Source organism: Copadichromis virginalis, linkage group LG6 (assembly GCF_057382275.1).
Source record: "Copadichromis virginalis isolate Kocher_CV1m ecotype Utaka linkage group LG6, C_Virginalis_male_GT1.1, whole genome shotgun sequence".
Taxonomy (NCBI): domain Eukaryota; kingdom Metazoa; phylum Chordata; class Actinopteri; order Cichliformes; family Cichlidae; genus Copadichromis; species Copadichromis virginalis.
Window position 1 is genome coordinate 38,737,915 of NC_140623.1, and position 20,870 is coordinate 38,758,784.

Genomic DNA, 20,870 nt, shown 5'->3' on the forward strand with positions numbered 1-20,870 from the left:
ACAAACACTTATATGAACATTATAATCCAGACAAATACTCTAGGATGAGTAGTGATACTAGTGCCCAGTCAACAAATAAACTTAAGATGACAATTGTGTTTAGGTTTGATTCAATTCTGCCCAATACTGTAGGAGGAGCAGTGATTTTGTGAACTGTGAACAGACTGACAAGTGATAAATACCTCGTGTGGCACTGAAGTAGCCTATTATTTATAAAAAAAAAATATGCTGTGTGACAATAATTGCAAGCCAATTTACTTCAGTCTTGCTGTTCCTTGTACTGGTTACACTCTGGTTACATTTTCAGGTTTCCATGGCAATGACTAGCTGTCACCACTACCTTAATATAAAGTCAGTGACTTTGACAACACACCACCCACTTGTCAGACGTAAACATCACAGTCAACAATAGTTTGATTCAGCACATCTTTTTACTTAAAACTGCATGTTTATACTGGAGAAAAGCACAAAATACATTCTCAGGGTCAGAAATTACATAAACTGAACAACATCAGCACGGCGATAATGCAGCTAAGCCCTCTAAAACACTTGCAATACCATATAAAGTTGAATTAAATGTTATACATCCACCGTAGGATGTTGATTACATTCCTTCCTCCTACAGTTGTTTAAAATAGAAATCTGTACCTTGATGAATAGAGCTGCTGTGGTTCAAGTACATCCAACCTTACTATATATATATATATATATATATATATACATATACATATATATATATATATATATATATATATATATATATATATATATATATATATATACATATATATATACATATACATACATATATATATATATATATATATATATATATATATATATATATATATATATATATATATATATATATATATATATATATATATATATATATATATATATATATATATATATATATATATATATAGATAGAGAGAGAGAGAGAGAGAGAGAGAGAGAGTAAGGTGCAAGCCTAGGTGTTTCTGCATGAAAACACCTAGGCTTGCAGTTAGGGAATACAGAGTGCTGTCCAGTAAATCTAAAGTTACCTCGGAAAACATAAAAACAGAGTAAAACAAAAGACATTTAAGTAAAAGAGGCACAGTAAGAAGAAGTTTTGGTATATATACACAGTAAAGGCTGCACAGTGATGTGCAGAATTCCCTCACGTTTACAAGGCAAATAGCTGACTTGATGCAGGTGAAATTTATGATGGTGAAGTTACAGCAAGTGTTTCTGCATGCCATGACGGCAAACCAGCCATAGATTGAATAACAGTTTAACTTAGACGTAAGTTTCCAGTCCAGAGGAACCGCAGTGCCTTAAACTTGTATTCTTTCTTATGGCCAGCAGAGGGTGACTCCTCTGGCTCCAAAGTATTGTCCAATATATTAACATTTGAAAGAAATTGACTGTAATGCTCACTCCATTTGTGACCACAGCAAACACTTTCAAGCATGATGATCCGTTTTTAAAAATACTTAAACTAAAATAGACTGAGTAAGCTTTAGGGTATGGAGACATTGTGTCAAGTCCCTACTTTACGACCATAGTGTTTCTTTGTCAGATCTACCTCTTGCTTGTTACATCACGATTTCTTTTTTTCTTTTTTTTTCAGAAAACATAAAAACATGATAATGCCTATGATTATAATATTGAGTTCAGGGCTCTAAAGGGGACTCCACTAACAAAGGATGTCTTCAAGGCACTCACATCCATCTTTTAAATAGCCTACACTTTAACATCTTTGGGAGTTTAGCCGTCATTAGAAATAATCATTCAGCACAGAAAAGCAGTTACTGCATGAGCAAAGAGGTTTCTATGTTAGACCCTTTGATACTATATTGAAATGATACTGTATGTATATGCAGGTTCAAAAAGCATATTTGGCCCTTTACTGTTTTGACATGTACAAAACACTAAGTTATGTATGAGTGTTTCTTCATCTAATGTCCCTTTGAGAATGGAATTAGTGGGTTTGCATTTGTAGCACTTTATTTTAGAGTGCATGAACCTCATCTGGACTTAGCATCGTCTTCGGCTAATCGGCAACTTCTAGCAATTATTAGCAGAGCAGAGTTCACAGACACAATGCTAATGTACTCTCAGCTTTAACATGCACTGTGCAACTAGTGTCTGGAATGCCCACCGTATCACCTGCTACAAACCAAGATGGAGCAAGTAATGTTGCAGGGCTACATGCTAATGTTAGCATATAGCTCGTGTGGCTGTAGTCCTTTCAGTTTGTTTGTTTCTGAATATTATTTTAGATTTCTAAAATCTATACCTTACTGGGATTAGTCAGAAAAGACTGAACTACGCACATGCTGAATGCTGCACTTCATCAAACATATATTCAAGCTCATCTTCTGCATCTCACAGCAGACAGCTTCTGACAATGCCTTGTGTGATTCCAGATTCTCTGACTAATGTGCAAACACTATTAAATGAAATACTGAAATTATAAGGAATTAAAACAACAAATATGGGGCTTTTTTATGTTGCTTACAAGAGGCAGGCTTGTTTTTCTATCAAAACACGCTTCACCTTGTGATTAAACTCAGAAAATCAATTCCTTCATTTTGTCGCTTGCTTTCAACTCTTTCTATGCAGATTTTTTTCAATAATAAACAACAAATTCTCATGAAGAAGAAGCACAAAAGCAAGTGAAATGCTCTCTGCACTTATCATTTGGTTAGCCAGTCTACATAGAAAGAAAAAGGACTCAATTTTTTGGTTTTATCCAGAATATGCTGATGTGTTATAACAATATAGCCGTTAAAGCTGGTGTACTTTTCTTATTGATGATTGTAATTTCACTTAAGCAGTTACCTATAGCTTTCCTTCAAAGTTAGAAAACTATAAACTATCGGGGCTTTTTCTTAATTTTTATATTTTCCACTGAAAAACAAAAATTTACAGAAATATTAATGAATAAAAGAGCGTCCAGTGCTATTTTAACTCTTCCTCTCCTCTTCTCATATCTCTCCGTCCCTCTCGTTCACACGGGCGTCGTCCTGTCCACGGCCCTCGGCTCCTCTTCTCCTGGCTCTGGGTGAGTTAGCTCCCTGATACCAACCCTCTTGGTCCCTTTCCTCCCCGTCCAAATTTTGCACTACATCACAGTCGTCTTCCTCCCTCTCATCTTCTCTGTCGTCCTCCTCGCTCCTCTCCGAGTCGGACTCATCGGAGTTGTCCTCTTCCAGGTAGCGGTAACCTTTGACCTGAGGACAAAAAGAATTAGTTGAATTAGTTGCTCTGATGTCAAAACCCGTTTCTAGCTTAGTATGCAGTAGCATTTTTCACAATAAAATGCACTGATCCTTGGATTACCTTCTTCCAGAAGAAGGACAAATCAGTTTTTAGCAATTCTAATCTAACCACATAACAAAACGCTATATTCTACTTATATAAAACGCTTATGTAAGCAGACAATCTCTCAACAGCCTGTTCTATCTACTTCTTTTGGTCTGCCATCACTCAGAAACCTCAAAATAAAACTTCCATTTACTTTAATGTAAAACAAATAAGATCCTTCAAAGCTTGATTGAAGCGCCTTTTTATATTTTTGCGTGAAAGGCTAAAATCTAAAATCAACAGAGAAGGAGTCAGCAAAATAAATCAGACTGAATCCACAAAAATGCCATCTCAAGGATTTTCTGTGTGCAAATACTTGTTTCTGATAGGTCACTGTTATACACAGCAAAATCCATGCATAGAATATAATACAAATATAACAACAACCATGTGTATTCAGTGACTTCGCACATGTTTAAATAGTGGCACGGACTTGATAGACATGTAATATTATTTTCAGACATTGTCCTAAAGGACACCTTCATGGGTAATACTGCTCATACATTTGCAGATAACTGTAAACTATGTTTGAAAAACTAATTTGCCTTTGGTGTGAGTTTTTTTTCTACAAAAGAAAATGAAGGAAAAAAAGGGAAAAATAATGAGCTTATATCTACTCATTCCTCTTCAAAGAAAAAGTTTTTACAGACTGCATGGGGGAGTTTTTGGCATGCCCCAAAGTAATTTCAGCCAGAGCATAAGAAAAATAATCAGCTGCCTCTTAATTAGGGTTTCATTTTTGTCAGATGATCAGAAATACAGGAATATGCATGGATGTCTGTCAAATACGGTAACATGCACTAATTGCCTGTATTGTCTGCTTACAAACACAGCCACCTCCCAAAGGCCCACAGAGACCTTTATGATATGTTCAGTTCCATATCACAGAAAGACTCTGATTGTTGTTGAAATCTAAAGAAACGATGACAGCTCGTGCAGAAAATGCGTCACTGCTCAGTTTGTGGTGTAGTTGATAAACAACACTGTATTTAATCTTCTTTAAACAGACTATTTTTTGCCTGCTGCCTTATTGCAAAACCAAAAATTCAGATCAATCAGAATATTTTTATTCTGATTTATGTATAATATCTAAGTATATCTTAAATCTAAACTAATATATCTTAAAGCCACTATAATATGTCCACAGAAAAGTCGACATACTCGACTCCACTCATGTTGATGAGATGACGAAGGAACATGAGAAGTTGGAGTCAGGTAGCAAAATGAGATCCTCGCTGCGTAGCTTCAGTTTACAGTCAATTAAATGTGAATTAAACATGAAGTTGGTCACAGCTGCATAATAAATTGCTACAGCTGTATTTTATTACGTGAGGTTTAACAGTACTCAGAACGTTTCATATTTAGGGACACTTTTAATTAAATTGATAACATGGCACAATGTGACAAGATTTTGAATTATCTTTTAACCACACACACAGAATCTATGACAAGCAGAGAGTCTGGTGAAATTAAATGACTGAAACAACATATGAATACAAGGTTTTAAAGAGTGCCCCTGTGGCCATGGTTTGCATATTCCAGCTGCGTGCCGGTGCCTGTTTTATAAATTGACAGTGAAAACACTTCACGTGTGCATCTTCAATTATAGCCTCTGCCCTTCAGGTGGATTTTAGGAATTGAGGCATCCTCCAGCCTGATGTACTGAGACCGATTTCAAGGGGACAAGGAGGCGGATGGAGGACAGAGGAGATGAAATTAGAGAAATGAGAAAAGCATGCCACACCTGAGTGCAGCAGCTGATCAGCATTCTGCTCATTAATGAAACTGCACTTCAATCCAGCACTACTAAACCACTCCTTACTGGCCACTGTGATCTGTGTTTTCGGGATGAGCTCAGTAAAATTCAAAACGTGACCTAGGGTAACCTAGGGTAACTTCTCTGTCTTGTTATGTTTGAGTAATTTTGCCTGTAAGAATGTGGAAGCTTGGTAGGGGTTCTCTGCCATGTTCTAAACTGTTTTCCTGTGTTTGTGAGTAGCAGCAGAGCCTAATTAGTTTATAGTCTTCAATGTTTTTATGTTTTTAACACAGAGCTCCGATTTCTTTTTTTCTTTTTTCATGGTTTTGGTGGCGGTGTTGGAGCAGAGGTCCAGGGGTCAAACCTTGGAGACCCTGAAGTCTAGCTTCCTCCTTATTTTATTCCCCTTTTTCCTTCTTTAATTATATAACTTGTTGACGTATAATGATTTATAGCAGAGGAGAGGCCTGTCCATTAGTTCTGACTTAAAGTTTTCTAGTGCCCACTATTCATGTTACACCTTGTGTCACCTTATACTTCAGGTAAAGACTATAACACACTGTGTGCGCAAAGAAACCTCTCAAGGTTCCCACTGAGTTTATCATGTCCCCAGCGCCCTGCATGCTCTAATCAGGTTTTTTTTTTTTCGGAGCGAAAACATGTCGGACAAACTCTCCTGCTGTGTGGAACGTGACAAAACAACTTTGATTTTCCTGAAAACATGCAGAGATCATGTTTGAAAAGGGCTCATTACAAAGACCAGATTCATGTATTGATCCTCGATGGACTGACTAGTTACCTTGTGTCGTGGCCGAGGGATGCGAGGCAGTCTGAATGGCACTCTCTTGGCCAGGCGACGCTCCATCACCCAATAGCAACAGCAAGCCAGCAACAAAGTGACTAGTAGTATGGAAAGTTTTGCCTTAAAGGAAAGTGAAGAAAAAAATAGGTTAGACTAGGAACAAAAAAATGGAGGGAAAAACTAACGACATAAACACCGAGTCACATACCCTCATAGGAAGACCATACCAAAGGTAGACTATAAAGATGGCGATTGCCTGCCACCAGTGATAGATGGTGTAGACAAAGTCCAGGCGTTCCTTTTCTTCAGCGTACAGCATTCCGAGTAGGGCTGGAACACACAGAGGAACTCATGTTGTCACGTGTCATAGCTGAAGACATGCAAACACAGAGACCATGGATGATACTCACTGCTGACGCCTGTCTTGTTCAGGGCGGTGCCGAGTCCCCATAGCGCAGAGATCACTAGTAGAGGGCCCTCATACTTGGGGCGATTCGGCTCTGGAGAAAATGCCATGAGAACCACCACAAGCACTCCATGCACAAAAGCACCACTGATGAGACACACCCAGCGTGGAAGCCGTAAGAGGGAAAGGCTAAGGGAGGAAAAGATGGAGGCGGAGAGGCCGTAGACGACGATGAGAAGCCACAGTTTATTTAGACCCAAAGCACATACACCGTAAGACTGTTGAGAAAGAAGGGGGGGGAGACACATTCTTTCAACATTTTATGACCTGATTCACAACTCTGCTTTCTCTCATGACATCCTTAAATCCTACATCTTTACATCTGTATTTCCGTTTCTCTTTAACAAACTTAAACTACTGTACAGACAATCTGCATGAGTTTAGTACCAGGGTGAATCCAGAGATGGCAAACAGTGTCTCGAATCCACTGTAGATGAAGAAGGGGCAGAGCAGCCGCAGGCGGTAGTCCCTCAGGTGTTTGAAAGGCAGCTGAAAGATGTTTCCCCAGCCTATACTGCGAAGGTCGATCTCTTCTGTTGGGCGGTAGGCGGCCCCACACAGCCCGAGGAACTGTGAGTAGCAGCACACAGAGATCACTTTATTCAGAATAATTTTCAATGGAGCTTGTGCTTCAGTTTGTTTTTGTCCCATGGTGAGGTTTTAAAAAATGTCTAAGAATAGAACAAACACAACAGATGCCTGAGAGCAACATTAGCTCTTAAACTAGCAGCTGGTACCCAGTTGGTACAGACTAAAGCCAGTGAAAAAGTGTTTTAGCATCTATTAGCTTGTTTTAGTTTACAGTCTCATCACTTTCATCGTTTCCAGCAATTCCTCGAACAAATTGTAAGCCAAATGGATGCTAGCTTCCCAGCAAGAATCCCAATTCACTGACTTTAAATACCAGAGCTCTGAGGTGTTTTCCAGTGCTTTGTTCATATCTTGCAAGTAGCCACAAGAACGGTTATAAAACGTCTGATTGGATCACCCTACATGGTATAATGTGAGCCTAACAATAATAGAATACTGTAAAACAACTAATATAGAACTTTCAAGCACATAAATTACAGCTAATGAATGTCGTAATCAACTCTGTTACAAGACCACCACAGACCTTATCTTTGGGGATGCCTGGAGTTGCGGCGCTCTGCTGCTTCTCTGTTTACGCTTTATAGTTTGCAGCTTTAGCTTTACAGTAGCTCTCCTGTGATTTCTTTTATAACATCAATCTGAACGTCTTGTTTATTGAATATTTATAGCTTCTTGTGGGTTACACATGCTAACTGTGAGAGAGGTTCTCAGCTGCACACAACATGCCATATTTTAGACATCAATACAGGTTTGAAAAAGGCTTAATTTTTTCCTTTATTTATAAAGATTTGATATTATCTAAGGATTAATTTCTCTTCTCTGTAAATCCAAACATTCTTAAGAAAACTTTGCAAGTCTTTTATCACATGTAATTCCATCTGAAATGGTTTCCTCAGAGCATTTTTACATTTATCTTTTAATGAGAAAGTGATGTACACAGGGATTTATAAGAATAAGATTACCGTTTCAGCTCGGTGTTAATTCCATCAGAGCATTTTTGGGTACCCAGTTCAATTTTCTCTCAGTAATTTGCTCTTTGTTTTGGTTTTATATGCTTGTCTAGTGACTACTTAATGCTGATGTTTTATTGTTGTTTTGCAAGAACGTCACAACAGGAAACAGCGACACAGATTATACAAAGCCCGTCTAGATAATTAGAAAACAAACACCTAAACAAACTGAATGACCTCGAGTCTACGTGTTTATGTGCCTGTGTAGGAAGAGAACTTACAATGATCATCGAGAGGAAGGCGAAGCCCATGAGCACGCTCTCCACTTGGATGAGCAGCATGGAGCTTGGCAGTTTTTTCAGCACGGTGTTGTTGAAGCCGGGGATCAATCCGGTGACTTTAGCACCTGGTTTAGGGACAGGAAAGAAATTAGAAAATAACTGATGTCAGCCAAACAGCCTGTGTTAATCCTACAGACTGTTAAAGTGTCTGTCTGTACATTTAAGCAACAAACTGTACTTTACAGACTTTTATTGCAGCCGTACTTTATAAAATTACAAAAATGCTTTAAAAGTCTGAGTGGATGAAAGGCAGATAGGAATGCTGATTTAATAAAACCTAACAGAGCTGCAGACTGAAGAAAACAAAGTTCTTTATGCAGTTGTGATGTAAATCGAAGAGGTCAGCTACAGTCATGTGATCCTCTACCTCAGGTCTGTTTCCTCCTACTGTTAAAATGTGTGTTTTTTAGCCAGTAAACCTACTTCCACTTAATGAAAACATCTGAATGGGGAAACTGTGACACAGCCTGTCAGTTGGTGATGTTTCTCTTTAAGTTTCATTTTGAATAATACCAATGTTACCAACTATTTTTATTTTTTACCACCTGTTTAGTTTTGCACTGCTGATTTTAAAAAAGCAGCTGTGATCATGGTGCTTAAATAGTACTGAAAGTACTGTGCAAAAATCTTAGAGGCATGCAGCAATTTATTGAACCTGCAAAAACAGCTTGAACAGTTCTAGCCTGTAGGCTTTTTGAAGGACATTCAAAGCTCTACTTTGGCTGTTTCTGCCTTTTGTTCATTTCTCTGTCAACATGATCCCCACTGCTTTAATAATGTTGAGGTTCAGGCTCTGGGGAGACCAACCCATGATGTGTTTTTCTATCCAGTTTTTTTTTCTGCACTGGCAGTGCAGGGATCATTGACATGTGGAATAATTAGGCTGAATCATTACATCACTAGCAGTCTTTGTAGATAAGATTGAGTACTGAACATCAGATTTCAAATTTGCGCTGAAAGTTGAAAATACAAATTGACATTTTATTGCTTTTTGAAATTCACAAATCCAGCAGACACAGAACAATGTGTGGATATTTCAACCTGTTTCCAGCACCTGGTGAGATAACGAGCCTCCAGGTTTGGCTGTGGTTTGGTCTCTGAGAGAAGTGTGTGGCTCTTTTACAAGCCTCTTGCTAATTTTACTTTTAGTACTTGGATTAAACCAGGTAACAAAGTGGCTGTGTCAGCTTTTTCTTTTCTTTTCTTTTTTAATAATTACGTTCTGCCTAGTCAATATTAACACTCGGGCAACAAAGTGTTTGTCTATGATTACTCTGAATCCTCCAAACACTCCACAAGGCACTAGGGGAACTAATAAAGAGTAAGACGGGAAGACTGATGGACTTCCTTGTGTGTTTTTACAAAATAAAAAGCAGGGATGGGAGTTAAAATCTCTAAAATATAATTTGTTATAAATAGAAAAAGTTACATTAATTAACTGGTTTTAAATGACAGCCTCACAATTAACAGGATAGATTGTTTTCTTTTTTTGGAATGATGATGGATTTAGTTGAAAAGTTGATAAACATTCCTATTTCCCATACTCTTCCTCTTAATATTAACATGGAAGTAAATTTAACTTTTATTGTCCCGAGCTTATTATGGTGTATCTGTACTGAGTCGCTACTGGAAGTGAGGAGGCAAGTTTCTTTACCGCAGTGTTTCACTTGGGCGAGGACGTGGGAGTTATCATGGAGGTAAACGCTGTTGAGGACGAAGGCCATGGGGAACTCGGCGAAGACAAAACTCAGCTGACGCAGAAGAAAAGAAAAAGGTTTGCCCGTTTGTCCAGCAAACAGTATGATATTAATAAAATCATTAATGAGGGAAAGCTGAAAGACTCACATTGAAAATGATGTTAAAGACCGACTGGAAGACGATGATATAGCTGTGGCACGCTCCCTTTGGGAGCTTCTTCTGCTCCTGCACGTGCTCCTCCTTATAGTTGACGCATTCATAGTACTGCTGTGCCATCCTGCGCATATATGAGAGTGTTTATGGTGTTAGAAAACAAATTTAGAGGCATTTATTTTGTACTTATCTTCAATTAATCACACGAGCCCCTTGTCTCTGTGTATGAAGTGTTTAAATTGATCAAAACCACATAGGCTGTCTCTGTTTCACACTAACAACTACGCTTTGCCCTATAAATGCTCTATATTCAGGAGGTGTAAAGAACTCGAGAACAAGCTTTACATTCACATTTCCTCTTTTAGGATTTAGCGACTTCATAAAAGGCAAAAACACATCAGAGCATTAAAAAAAAAGTATTCTGCCAGCAGCATTTATAATAAAAAGAAAGATCAATACAAACTGAACAGGCGGTGACAGAAAAAAAGATCTCAGCTTGTAGTCAGCGCAGCACGGCTCAAAGGAAATACAACAAAGAGCCTGGTAAATTGTTCTTTCAGTCTGCCGTTGATTAAACTGATACAAGGTTTTGTTACATCTGTTGATGAAAAGACATTTTAAATAATGCTCACTCGATGATGCTTTCTGAGAGCTTTGTTGTGCCGGAGGGACACGTGAAGTAGGGACAGGTATTCAGTGTCTTCATAAAGCAGCAGCTCTTATCATCCACATGAAACATGTAAACATTAGACCTTACATCTAGCAGAAATATGGAGCATTGCTCGATTAGCTACTAGGAAAATTGTGCCAGGCTCTAAAACTCCAGGAGTCCCATTTTTGCTTGAAGAGCTACAATAGCAAAATGTTCTTTACAGAGCTCTACTACTGCCTACACTTGAGATCTTCTTCTGTCGCTCTGTTAAATCCTGTAGCTACTCATGATAAACACTTAGTTTCAAGTAATGATGTCTGCATATAAACAAACAATTCCTGTGAGCCAAAAGTGTTTAGGGCTTCAGACTGCTCTAAACACTTTTACTGTAGTCTTGGCTGTTTGATGTCACTGTGGCACATGGATCTGGCTGTGACCACAGAGGCCTCCATTTGCTGTTCAAACCTTCTGCTCATGAGCAACTCAGACAAAAGCTGGGATAAAGGACTGGAGGGAGGAGCTGAAACGGCGTGTTTCTCACAGAGGACGAACTGAAGAGCCGCACTAAAGCCTTTTTATAAGGTATTGTTTGTTTGTTTTTTCAAGATTTCAACCGTCCTCTCTCATCTAAAAGTCTGCTGACAAAGCCCACTACACCACTGTATTGTGCCTCCCATGGAGACTTTCTTGCTCTTTCTGCTAGTTTGTTTTACCTGATCGGCCCGTGATTGGCTCGCTTTTAAAACAATGAATGAGGCAAGAGGAACAGCCGCTTTCTACTTCCTTCACTGGAATAGAATATCCTGAAAGGTTACTATAGTTTTAGGGGATTTTTTGTTTGTTTGTTTTTTATTTCTATAAATCTTAAGACGCAGCAAGGGTTAAGGAAGCACTTCCACCCACCCAAACTTCTACTTCTTCTTTCTCACCGTGTGATATAATTTCCCAAGGAGGCCCACAGGGGCACAATGGCCACACCGATGGCCACAGCCGATGGAACGAGGGTGTAGTAACGCTCCCAATAATTTGTAGAGACGAAGAGAGCGTAGATCCCCGAAGCCAGGAACATCATCCACTTGGTACCTAGAAACCTGGATGTGAGACAGGGTGTTTAAAGGAAGAGCAGGAACATTTATATAAAGACATGTTTTAAAACTTGGGTTTATGTTGCTACCTGATGAGGAGAGGCGTGTACAGGAGGCCTATGATCGGTGTGACATTAATCCCCATCAGCATCTTCTGGTCGATGTCCTGCAGGCCGAGGTTGCTGTACTTTACCTCACGGTAGGTCGTATCATAGTGGAGGATCAACTGCATCTGCAGGAGGCCTGTTGCACACATGTACAGGTACAGTAAATGTTCACGAATATTCAAGCTACCCTGTCTGTGTTTGCCAGTTTCAGTACCCCATCTTCAGGGAAACTCACCCATGTACACACTGTACACAATCATGGCTCCAATACTGGCTGCAACAACATTCTTGATGATTCCCAGCCTCTTCCTTCGATAGTATTTCTTCTCCTCCTCCTCCTCGTTGTAATCTGCCTGTGGGCCCAAAAACTCCTCCATCTAAAGAAAGAAGGACAAAAAGTTATGCAACACTTAAGCAGAGGCAGAGACGTGTTTATCAAATTAAAATCGGATTGTTCTGATCCGTAGTACACCAAAACTGATAACCAGAGAAGCTGGATTTATGAAGGTTCTCTGAAATCAGCTGAGCTCACCTGGCCCTGCACGTTGTCTTCGTGGTCCACATTGAGCATTTCGTTCACGTTGCCATTTGGAGGCACAACAAACTGATCATCATGAGGGATCAAAGCTTCCTCGCCAGTTGCCTCCATCTGGTGACCAGAAGAAGCAGCACGCTATATTAATACTTCACTGCACCTTCTGCCATCATCGAAACCAATCGGCCACCTGCAGCCACCGTGGTTTTCAAGCTGCTGCACATGAACGAAACTCTAATTATAGATGCTTAAAGTTTTCAGAATCAAATTAACTGCAGACGTAAATATCATTAGTGTAATTACTATAATGTTGTATCAAACACACCTGACTCCAAATCACTTTAGATGCATTTTCAGATTTATTTTTAAGTATTTTGTTCATTTATTTTTGTTTTGAGTACTCTGAGACAAAACATAACTGGCTAATTTTAGCACATGTATTTATAGCTTTAAAACTGAACACGTTATAAAGTGAGATTGTGTTAAAATTCACAAAAATGCATACAGAAGCAGCATTACAGAAGCCATACTTCCTCTTAATTGTTTCTCAACACAACGTGCCAAAACGTTTTAAAGCTTGAAAAGCTATTTTAATACAAATATTAAGAAATCATAGAATAGGGGGTGGCAGTTATATAGAGGATATGTTCAGATAAGGGACTACTCACATTCACATCAGGATATGATATTTTCATTTATTTTAAAAACTAGCTGAATGAGTACTTTAACACGCAACTGTTTAACTTATTTTATCCAAGTTTTTATTTCAAGTGAAATTATTATACGTAAAAGTCCAACAAAATATTCACATTTAATGAAACATAAAAAAGACGAGCAGTGTGTGATGTTGTTTAAAGAAATTCAGTTTCAGTTGTGTGTCCAGAGCAGTATGGCAGGTTGACCTTCCCGTGCACCGTGAGCTGCACGTTTATTACGCGTGCCGATCACGGTGCAGCTACAAAAGTCCAAAACCTTCACATGTGTTTTTGGAGCTAAACGACTGCAGCGTTTCTAAACAACTAAAACTAACTAAAACTTGCAACTCTTCTTACATTTGTATGCCTCTGTAATAATACTGGAATCACCACAAGCTGCAGTGCATTTTATAAAAAGCTGGTGACATTTATGACATCACTGCATTTTTTCCGCTTGTAAAGCCGTCCACTGTTCTATGCTGGACCTTTTGAACCAGTTCTGGTGTTGTGCCAACAACTGATTTCCAATGTTTCCAATGTGTTTTGATGTCTAATGTCTTTACGTATGTTGGCAGACTTTGGTGAACAGGATTCACACAGAGGTTATATATGAAATTAAGAAATGGCCTGTTTTGCAAGTATCTTTATGAGTCTGCATTATTGTACCTACATCATAACCAACTCGGTCTTTTTGGCCACTGTGCTTTTTTGTTGTTTTGTATAGATTCCTCTGGACTGTACATCTCTGCTGTTTACTCTTACTATTTATATCCTCCTGCATAGTTCGTGTGGAGTACCCATAATTTAATTGTGCATGTACAGTGAGGATTAAAGTCCTGTTTTATTGAACTCTCTTTATACAACTGTTATGTTAAATTGTTGCAGTTTCTGCTGCCCTCTTGGCCAGATCACTTTTTAAAAGAACATGTTTCCTTTCAGTGAGGCTTTTCAACCGAATAAATAAAGGATATAAAAAAGTCACTTTGACAGCAGCTTCTACATTGTGACAGGAATGTTGTTTGTAGCTCAAAATAACTTGATGTCATTCATGAGGGATACATTTGACATATGTTTCACATATTAAAGGCCAACAAGTCAGTAACAGAAGTTTAAATACATGCAATCACTTTGTTTAAGTTGTTAAGTGATAAAGTTTTCTGTTTTTGAATTAAAAACCTGCCGAATCAGTGGTGAGTACCATACTTGGTGATTCAAACCCCCAACAAGAGAAAATGAACTTGCATAGGATACAAGAAGTGTTCCTTTGTTTCTTTTAAATTGTATTTACATCACATTCCTTTGCATAATTAATATTATTCTTACTATTATAGGTTACCATTCACAGTTCATGGACTCCCCCTTCTCCTGTAATAATTACTGAAGTGTCTTTTGTTTCTTTTATGACTTTTTATGACCAGATTTATAAACTGCATTTTTATAAAAGCAGATGTGATCCATCAAAACACCTTTATCGACAGAAAAGCGTGTCTGTCTTAACAAACCAGCCTCATTCACAAGCCTTTTGTTTGCCTGACTTCTCTTTTCCTTCCCAGTATGGAAACTATGAAAGTTAAAGCCGTGCGGGATGGTGTAACTGCGTTTAACCCCTTATTTCAGATTTCTTTGACAGCGTCATATTATGACCCTTGTTATTACTTTCATGACAGTTTGCATCCGGGTCTTGTTGACGTTTCAGCGTTTCAAAGTTATTAGTCAAACCCACGTTCATAAAACAATCACCACCGTGTTTTGCCATCTACCCTGAAATTCACTTACCGTGTCAGTGGAGCGGGGCTGAAGCAGAATGAAGACGGGGACAGAGACACACGGACATCCCCGCCCCTGTGTCCCTTTCAGACCCTGTTGTCGTTACTTCTCCTTTCTTATATTAGGTGCAGTATAAATAAAAAGTTTCGTGGAGGAAACGAAAGTTAGCTATCTTCACTTCCTCACTTGTGCCTGCTTCTCTTAAAGCCACAGACGCGCTTTTAGGAAACACGCCCCCTTCACGCTCTATGTGTGTGTGTGTGTGTGTGTGTGTGTATACATGTTTAGACGTCTTTGTGAGGACTTATGAGGGACAAAATGTTCGTCCCCACGAGTTGAAGGCATTTTTGAGGCTCAAAATGTGAGTTTAGGGTTAGAGTTACAATTAGTTTATGGTTAGGTTTAGGCTTATGATTAGACATTCATTTTTGATGGTTAGGGTTAGGGTAAGCGGCTTGGGAAAGCATTATGTCAATGGGATGTCCCCACGAGGATAGCAAACCAGACATGTGTGTGTGTGTCGGAACTTTTAAAGAATTATTAATAATTATTAAGCGCGGTATCACGGGCTGGGGATGGCGGGGGCATGGGATATATAAAATTAATACTGAAGCAAACCGCTTGAAATCCACCAGTTATTATAATTCCGTCTCAGTTGCGCAGTTTGCAGTTCTGTTATAACATCACACGTGTTGTTCTGTTGAGCGGTGGGAGCAACAATGTCTCACACTTGCTCGGTTTGGTTGATTCAGAGCGACCCACCAGATGGCTTTGCAGAGTGCGAGAGCTGCAGTGAACTCATTAATTATACATTTAATAAAAAATAACACGCATTGCTGTTCCTGCTCTGGTGTAAAAATGCACAAACTTTACTTATTCTAGAGAAAGATCTTTAGATCCAGACACTGCCTGCATTATGGATAGAAAGCTGAAAGCCGGTTTCAGTTGCTGCTTGTTTGTGGCTCTCTCTGCCTTCAGTAACTGAAAAGCATGCTCTATTGGTCACAAATAAACACTAGTGGCACGGTTCCACTGCCAGCCATACATGCTCAAACTATAACACTGTCTCCACCATGTCTGACAGATGGTGCCGTGTTTGAGATCTTAAGGTGTCTCTCCTTCGACGCTCAGGTTTTCACTTGTCCATAATGACTTTTAGTTTTAGCCAAGCAGGATCTTTGACATGCTTTTTTGCAAAGTTTAATCTAGCCTTCTTCTTCTTGTGTAACCAGTGGTTTGCTTCATGTTTTAAACCCTCTATATCTGCATCTCTTGATTGTAGATATGGTTAATCAGCCTCCCTCCTTGAGCGCGGTCGTCCCTGGCCTGAAGTTGTAAAGCAGTTTTTCTTAAACCAGGAAAGAGTTCTGTGATCATGTTTCAGAATTCTTCACAGAAAATTTCATATCAACAAAACTTTTAGAACCTTTTTTTTTCAAAATGTAGAAAAACACTATGTTGTATCTGTAATAATCACTCGAGATTTCATTGTATTTCATCTTATAGTTACTGTATATTCATTCACACACTCTGCACGAGAGTGAAGTCGAACCATACCACAAACCTCGTGTGAGGGCCAGAATAAATACTTCCAACACTCATGAAGCTAGGCTACACGATGACAGCGCTTTATTAGAGTTAACAGCACACTGTGCAGCTTCTCTGCAGTGCAGATGAAAAGCTGTGTCACTGTGGTTTAAACATGAAGAAAAAGAGACACGCACACTAAAACATGGTCCACTGACACACAGCACAACACAGTCTACACAAGCATGACAAAATGAGCAAAGTTCAGGCATTGTTTTTTTTTGTTTTTATCTGAGCTGTTAAAGACAAAGAACCAACCAGGGTCAAAAGAGTAAACTATGAATAGTACAAAAAAGACATTTTGGCTCAGCCCATAATGAATTCTGTGCATGCCCTGACCCATGATTCGCTGTTTCTGAGGTGTTGCACAGGACTGACATGTCTGCATGACAGACAACTGTAAATAAACTAGTTCCACGGGTTGAACTGCAGCTTTGCAAAGAGTCTATATTTACTTTCAGTGCCTTCCAAAACCAAACAAGAAAAATCTGACCCCAGTTCAAAGGGTGAATTGAGATAAAGATTAAAGTTGAATCATTCTTTGCATTTGTCTGGACCTGTCACATGTAACCAGGTTTCTGGTTTCTAGCTTTCTGGTGTTACGCATCAGAGGCCTTTCTCCTTTTCAGTCAGATTTTCAAGTGACTTCGAGAGTCCAGGCTCAACGTACAGAAAGTGGAAAAGATCCAGAGTGTCTGGTCCACTGTGAGTAGTTTCAACATGTCCTTATGCTGCTGATCCACCAAGTTTCTGAGGAAGAGGCAGTTTCTCTCAGCGGGCCCTCGACAGCATTAACTCCACACTTTTTTTTTTTTTATTTCCCACCCTTTAATTAAAATACAAGTCTCTCATTGTTTGAAGCCACACATGCTAACCCCATCCCCATGACCTTTTGATCCCACATCATTCTCCATTTTGTTTTCTTCATCCACGTCTATCCGCTCCCCACAGCCGCCTTCCTCATCATTTCCTCGTCCTGGACTGAGAGCTCCGTCAGCTTGCGTCCTAGCCGCTCGTGAAGGTCCAGATATTTGGCCACGCAGCGGTCCAGGCAGACCGACTCACCCTTGGTCAGCTCTGCCTCCTTATAATGTGGCGGTACGCACTTCCTGTGGCAGGCATTAGTCATTCTGAGAGGAAAGGAAGGAAACAGTCAAGATTCTTCAGTATTAAGAGTGATGATAAAAATACATTTTTAAAACATAACAAACGTGTTACTACATGATATATTCACGCATAAGCACCTTATTGTGGGGTCCCCATTATGACTTGCTTACAACAGTCACTTAGTAAAACAGAACAGCGCCATCTGCTGGAGTTATTTTGTGAACCTAAAGTTGGCTCTGAATACTCTCCTTTTAAAATTCATAGTTTCATATGACCTGATATAATAGTTATTTAATTTCATAAAGATGTTAAATTAACCAACTTTTAGGTCAAGAAAAGGTGCATTTAAGAAGAGTATTTAGAATTTCTGCAAATAAAATGTATTCTGGCTCATGTCACAGCAGAAACGTGCTTCCCGGTGTTGACACAGATCCTTCATCAGAGCAGGGAGAGACACAGATTCAGTTTAATTATATACTTCAAAGAAGAACTAGCAAAAAGTTAAATGGCAACTAATTACTTCCTTTGTCCTCAAAGTCTTCACAGGGATAAGCCCCGAGGACAGAATTTCATTCATCCTTGCCCAACAAACACCACATGACCACCGACGGACATTAAACCCAGTTCCTCTTCACTGCAGGAGATTCACAAAGAGACCAAACTCAAAACACATGAAAGTCATCAATCTCTCATTTCATGTTGCTGAATGAGTCTATCCAACAGCACTTCATCTAGCCAAATGTCTTTTAATACAACACCATGCTCATCAGAAGAAGCCTTAAGTTCCTTCTGCAGGTCACCATCACCGTTTGCCTTAGGAGACACAGTGATGGTGACCTGATAAATCACATTTCAGTGGATTATTTCTTTAACCCGATTAAAATTATTGGTTAGGTTCTTCACATCCAGCCCCAGGATTCAAAAAACTGCAACAAGGTAGACGATAAGCCACGAACGCCTCTAACTGCCTGAAAGGCCCAGTTACTGTCACTGTTCTGGTGAACTACAAGAAACAGTTAAACTGTTAAAAACAGGCATTTTACACTATGTACTTCTAAAAGTACTGCCAGCATTGGGATACCAATAAAATCCCCTAAATCTGAAACATCAACTTACTGACGTGTCAAAATGTTTCCTGTCAAAAGATACCAAACATAACAAACAAACATGCCTCGCCTACCACCAGACCCAACTAAACAGAACAGCCCATCTGACAACGTCCAACAACTGTGTGACGCCATCACGTCAATACAGACCAAAATCTCTGAGGAATGTTTCCACCATTTTTTTTTATATCTATGCTAAAGGCAAAAGGGGAATTATCACGTATGAGCAAGCACTAATCAGGTGGCCAGTAACATATCTTTAATGGCTCTAAGATGTTGCCAGGTATCATATGAATGTAGAGAACTAGTTAACTAGAATTTGATAGAATTATTGCTCACTTCCATCCACAAAATGTAAACAAACATTAGTATTTGGTTTATGGAGTGATGTCAATAACTGGGCGCCATCAAATTACTGCAGAAGAAAATCCCAGTAAGCTGATAGAGAGCCAAGAGCCAATCAAACCTCAGTCAAAAAAGTAAAGCAAGCAAACTGCTTGTTTCTTGATCTGAATGGTTGAACAAACCCATAACTCATTGCTCATGTATATTTATTCGTCTCTTTCAAGCCAAAAACACCTGCATAAAAGTACATAAACTATTTTCTTTGGCAACTGACTGAATCTGACTCAGTGGATTTTAACTGCAAGACTTTATTAAAAGCACATGAATGTATAATTTGTGCAAGGTCATGAAAGGATAAATATTAACCAGGCTCGTCTTTTCTTCATTCAGAGATGCAGGTCTGTGCTGCTTCTTCCAAGTATAAAAATACTTGTGATCAAAACCACTTAACTTAATATGAATGAATGTACTCTTACACAAGTGACGGCATTTAAGTAGATTACTGTGTTATGACACAAGGACACATCTTTATATTATGAGAAAAAGCCGTACTGTGCTTATACTGTAAAATTGTGACATGTGAAGTAAATTCAGTGAGTTAAGCACTAAACTCAGGCCTTTAAATTTTAGTCACTATAGCTCTTTTTAAAATAAATGCTATCCCACACTGGATTTAACCCTTGCCAGCCTTTAGTAGAAGCCACCCTTTGCCTTAAACATGCCGGCTGGTGGGCCTTTATAATAATGAGCTTCACCAGCAGGACACTTGCTCGCATTAACGATGAGCTGTACAGGCTCAGCTTCACTAAACAGTAATTATCTTTGCACATTATTCTGGCACACTGTAAATACATGTAAGTTTGACACATAAAAGCCGCGACACTTCACAGCAGACTGCTGTGGCTAGCTGAGAGGTTAGCTTGTTTGGGCTTTACCGGTTGTACATGTCAGCCATCATCTCCACCTCCAGCTCCGCCGCCAGCTGCTGCGCCTTCACAGGATCCATGGCTCCGCTTCAGTTCTGCTCACACCGGGTCTCGAACCACAAACACGCCGTCCCGCTGAGCCTCTCCTCCGGACAGCAAGCAAGGAGCAGTACCCGCTGCTTCTGTAACCTTCAAACCTGCACGAAAACACGTGTGTGCCGTTTCCCTCACACACTTCCGGTGACAATAAAGTTGGATTCAAAAAGCAGAAAGTGGAGGGACCAGGAAGCGCGCCCTCTACAGGTGTGTGTGTGTATTTCTATTTGTCCAAAGTAAGATAAGAGCCTCACAGGGAAGTGAAGGACAAAAAACCTGCTTAAGTTCAAACTGAACATCAGAATGAGGAAGAAAGTTGGTTTGTTCTGTATTTCTGAAACTTCTGTCTCCATTTATTTATTCATGCTATTTGTATTTTATCTATTAGTACATATTAACCGGCATATGTGTGTGGACACCAGAGAAAGAATTTCATTGTACAGAGAAATGCTTTTCTTTGTACACATGACAATAAATGCTTTGAATCTTCTGAGATGTTCCAATGCAGAGAGATCAGAAAAAGATCAAATGTCCAGTGAGCACCAGCTCTCTGGGTAAAAATTAATTGTAGATGGCAGAGGACAAAGGAAAATGGGCAGACTGCTGCAAGCTGATGAGCAGGCAACAGTAACTCAACTAACCACCCGATGCTTGGTTTTGGGGTTGGAAAAAACTGCTTCGTAATTGGACGTCTCGGTTTCTTCTGCAGTATTTGGATGGTTCTGGTGTAAACATAAAAGCATAG

At 39.3% G+C, this 20,870-nt stretch overlaps 2 protein-coding genes across 2 annotated transcripts; both read right to left on the reverse strand.

Annotated features, from left to right (window-relative positions):
* Positions 1-900: 900 nt before the first annotated feature.
* Positions 901-15,145, reverse strand: unc93b1 (unc-93 homolog B1, TLR signaling regulator). Its single transcript, XM_085460315.1, has 13 exons — positions 14,968-15,145; positions 12,494-12,610; positions 12,197-12,338; positions 11,944-12,097; positions 11,699-11,860; positions 10,112-10,241; positions 9,921-10,017; positions 8,207-8,331; positions 6,772-6,954; positions 6,329-6,602; positions 6,127-6,248; positions 5,916-6,038; positions 901-3,224 (listed from the first exon to the last, which is right to left on the reverse strand). Exons 2-13 carry the CDS (start codon positions 12,608-12,610, stop codon positions 2,979-2,981), a joined length of 1,875 nt encoding a protein of 624 aa, XP_085316441.1. The 5' UTR covers positions 14,968-15,145; the 3' UTR covers positions 901-2,978.
* A 1,420-nt stretch (positions 15,146-16,565) lies between these two features.
* timm10 (translocase of inner mitochondrial membrane 10 homolog (yeast)) lies at positions 16,566-20,256 on the reverse strand. The gene is made up of 2 exons (XM_085460316.1): positions 20,039-20,256; positions 16,566-17,675 (listed from the first exon to the last, which is right to left on the reverse strand). Exons 1-2 carry the CDS (start codon positions 20,107-20,109, stop codon positions 17,480-17,482), a joined length of 267 nt encoding a protein of 88 aa, XP_085316442.1. The 5' UTR covers positions 20,110-20,256; the 3' UTR covers positions 16,566-17,479.
* Between the last annotated feature and the right edge of the window lie 614 nt (positions 20,257-20,870).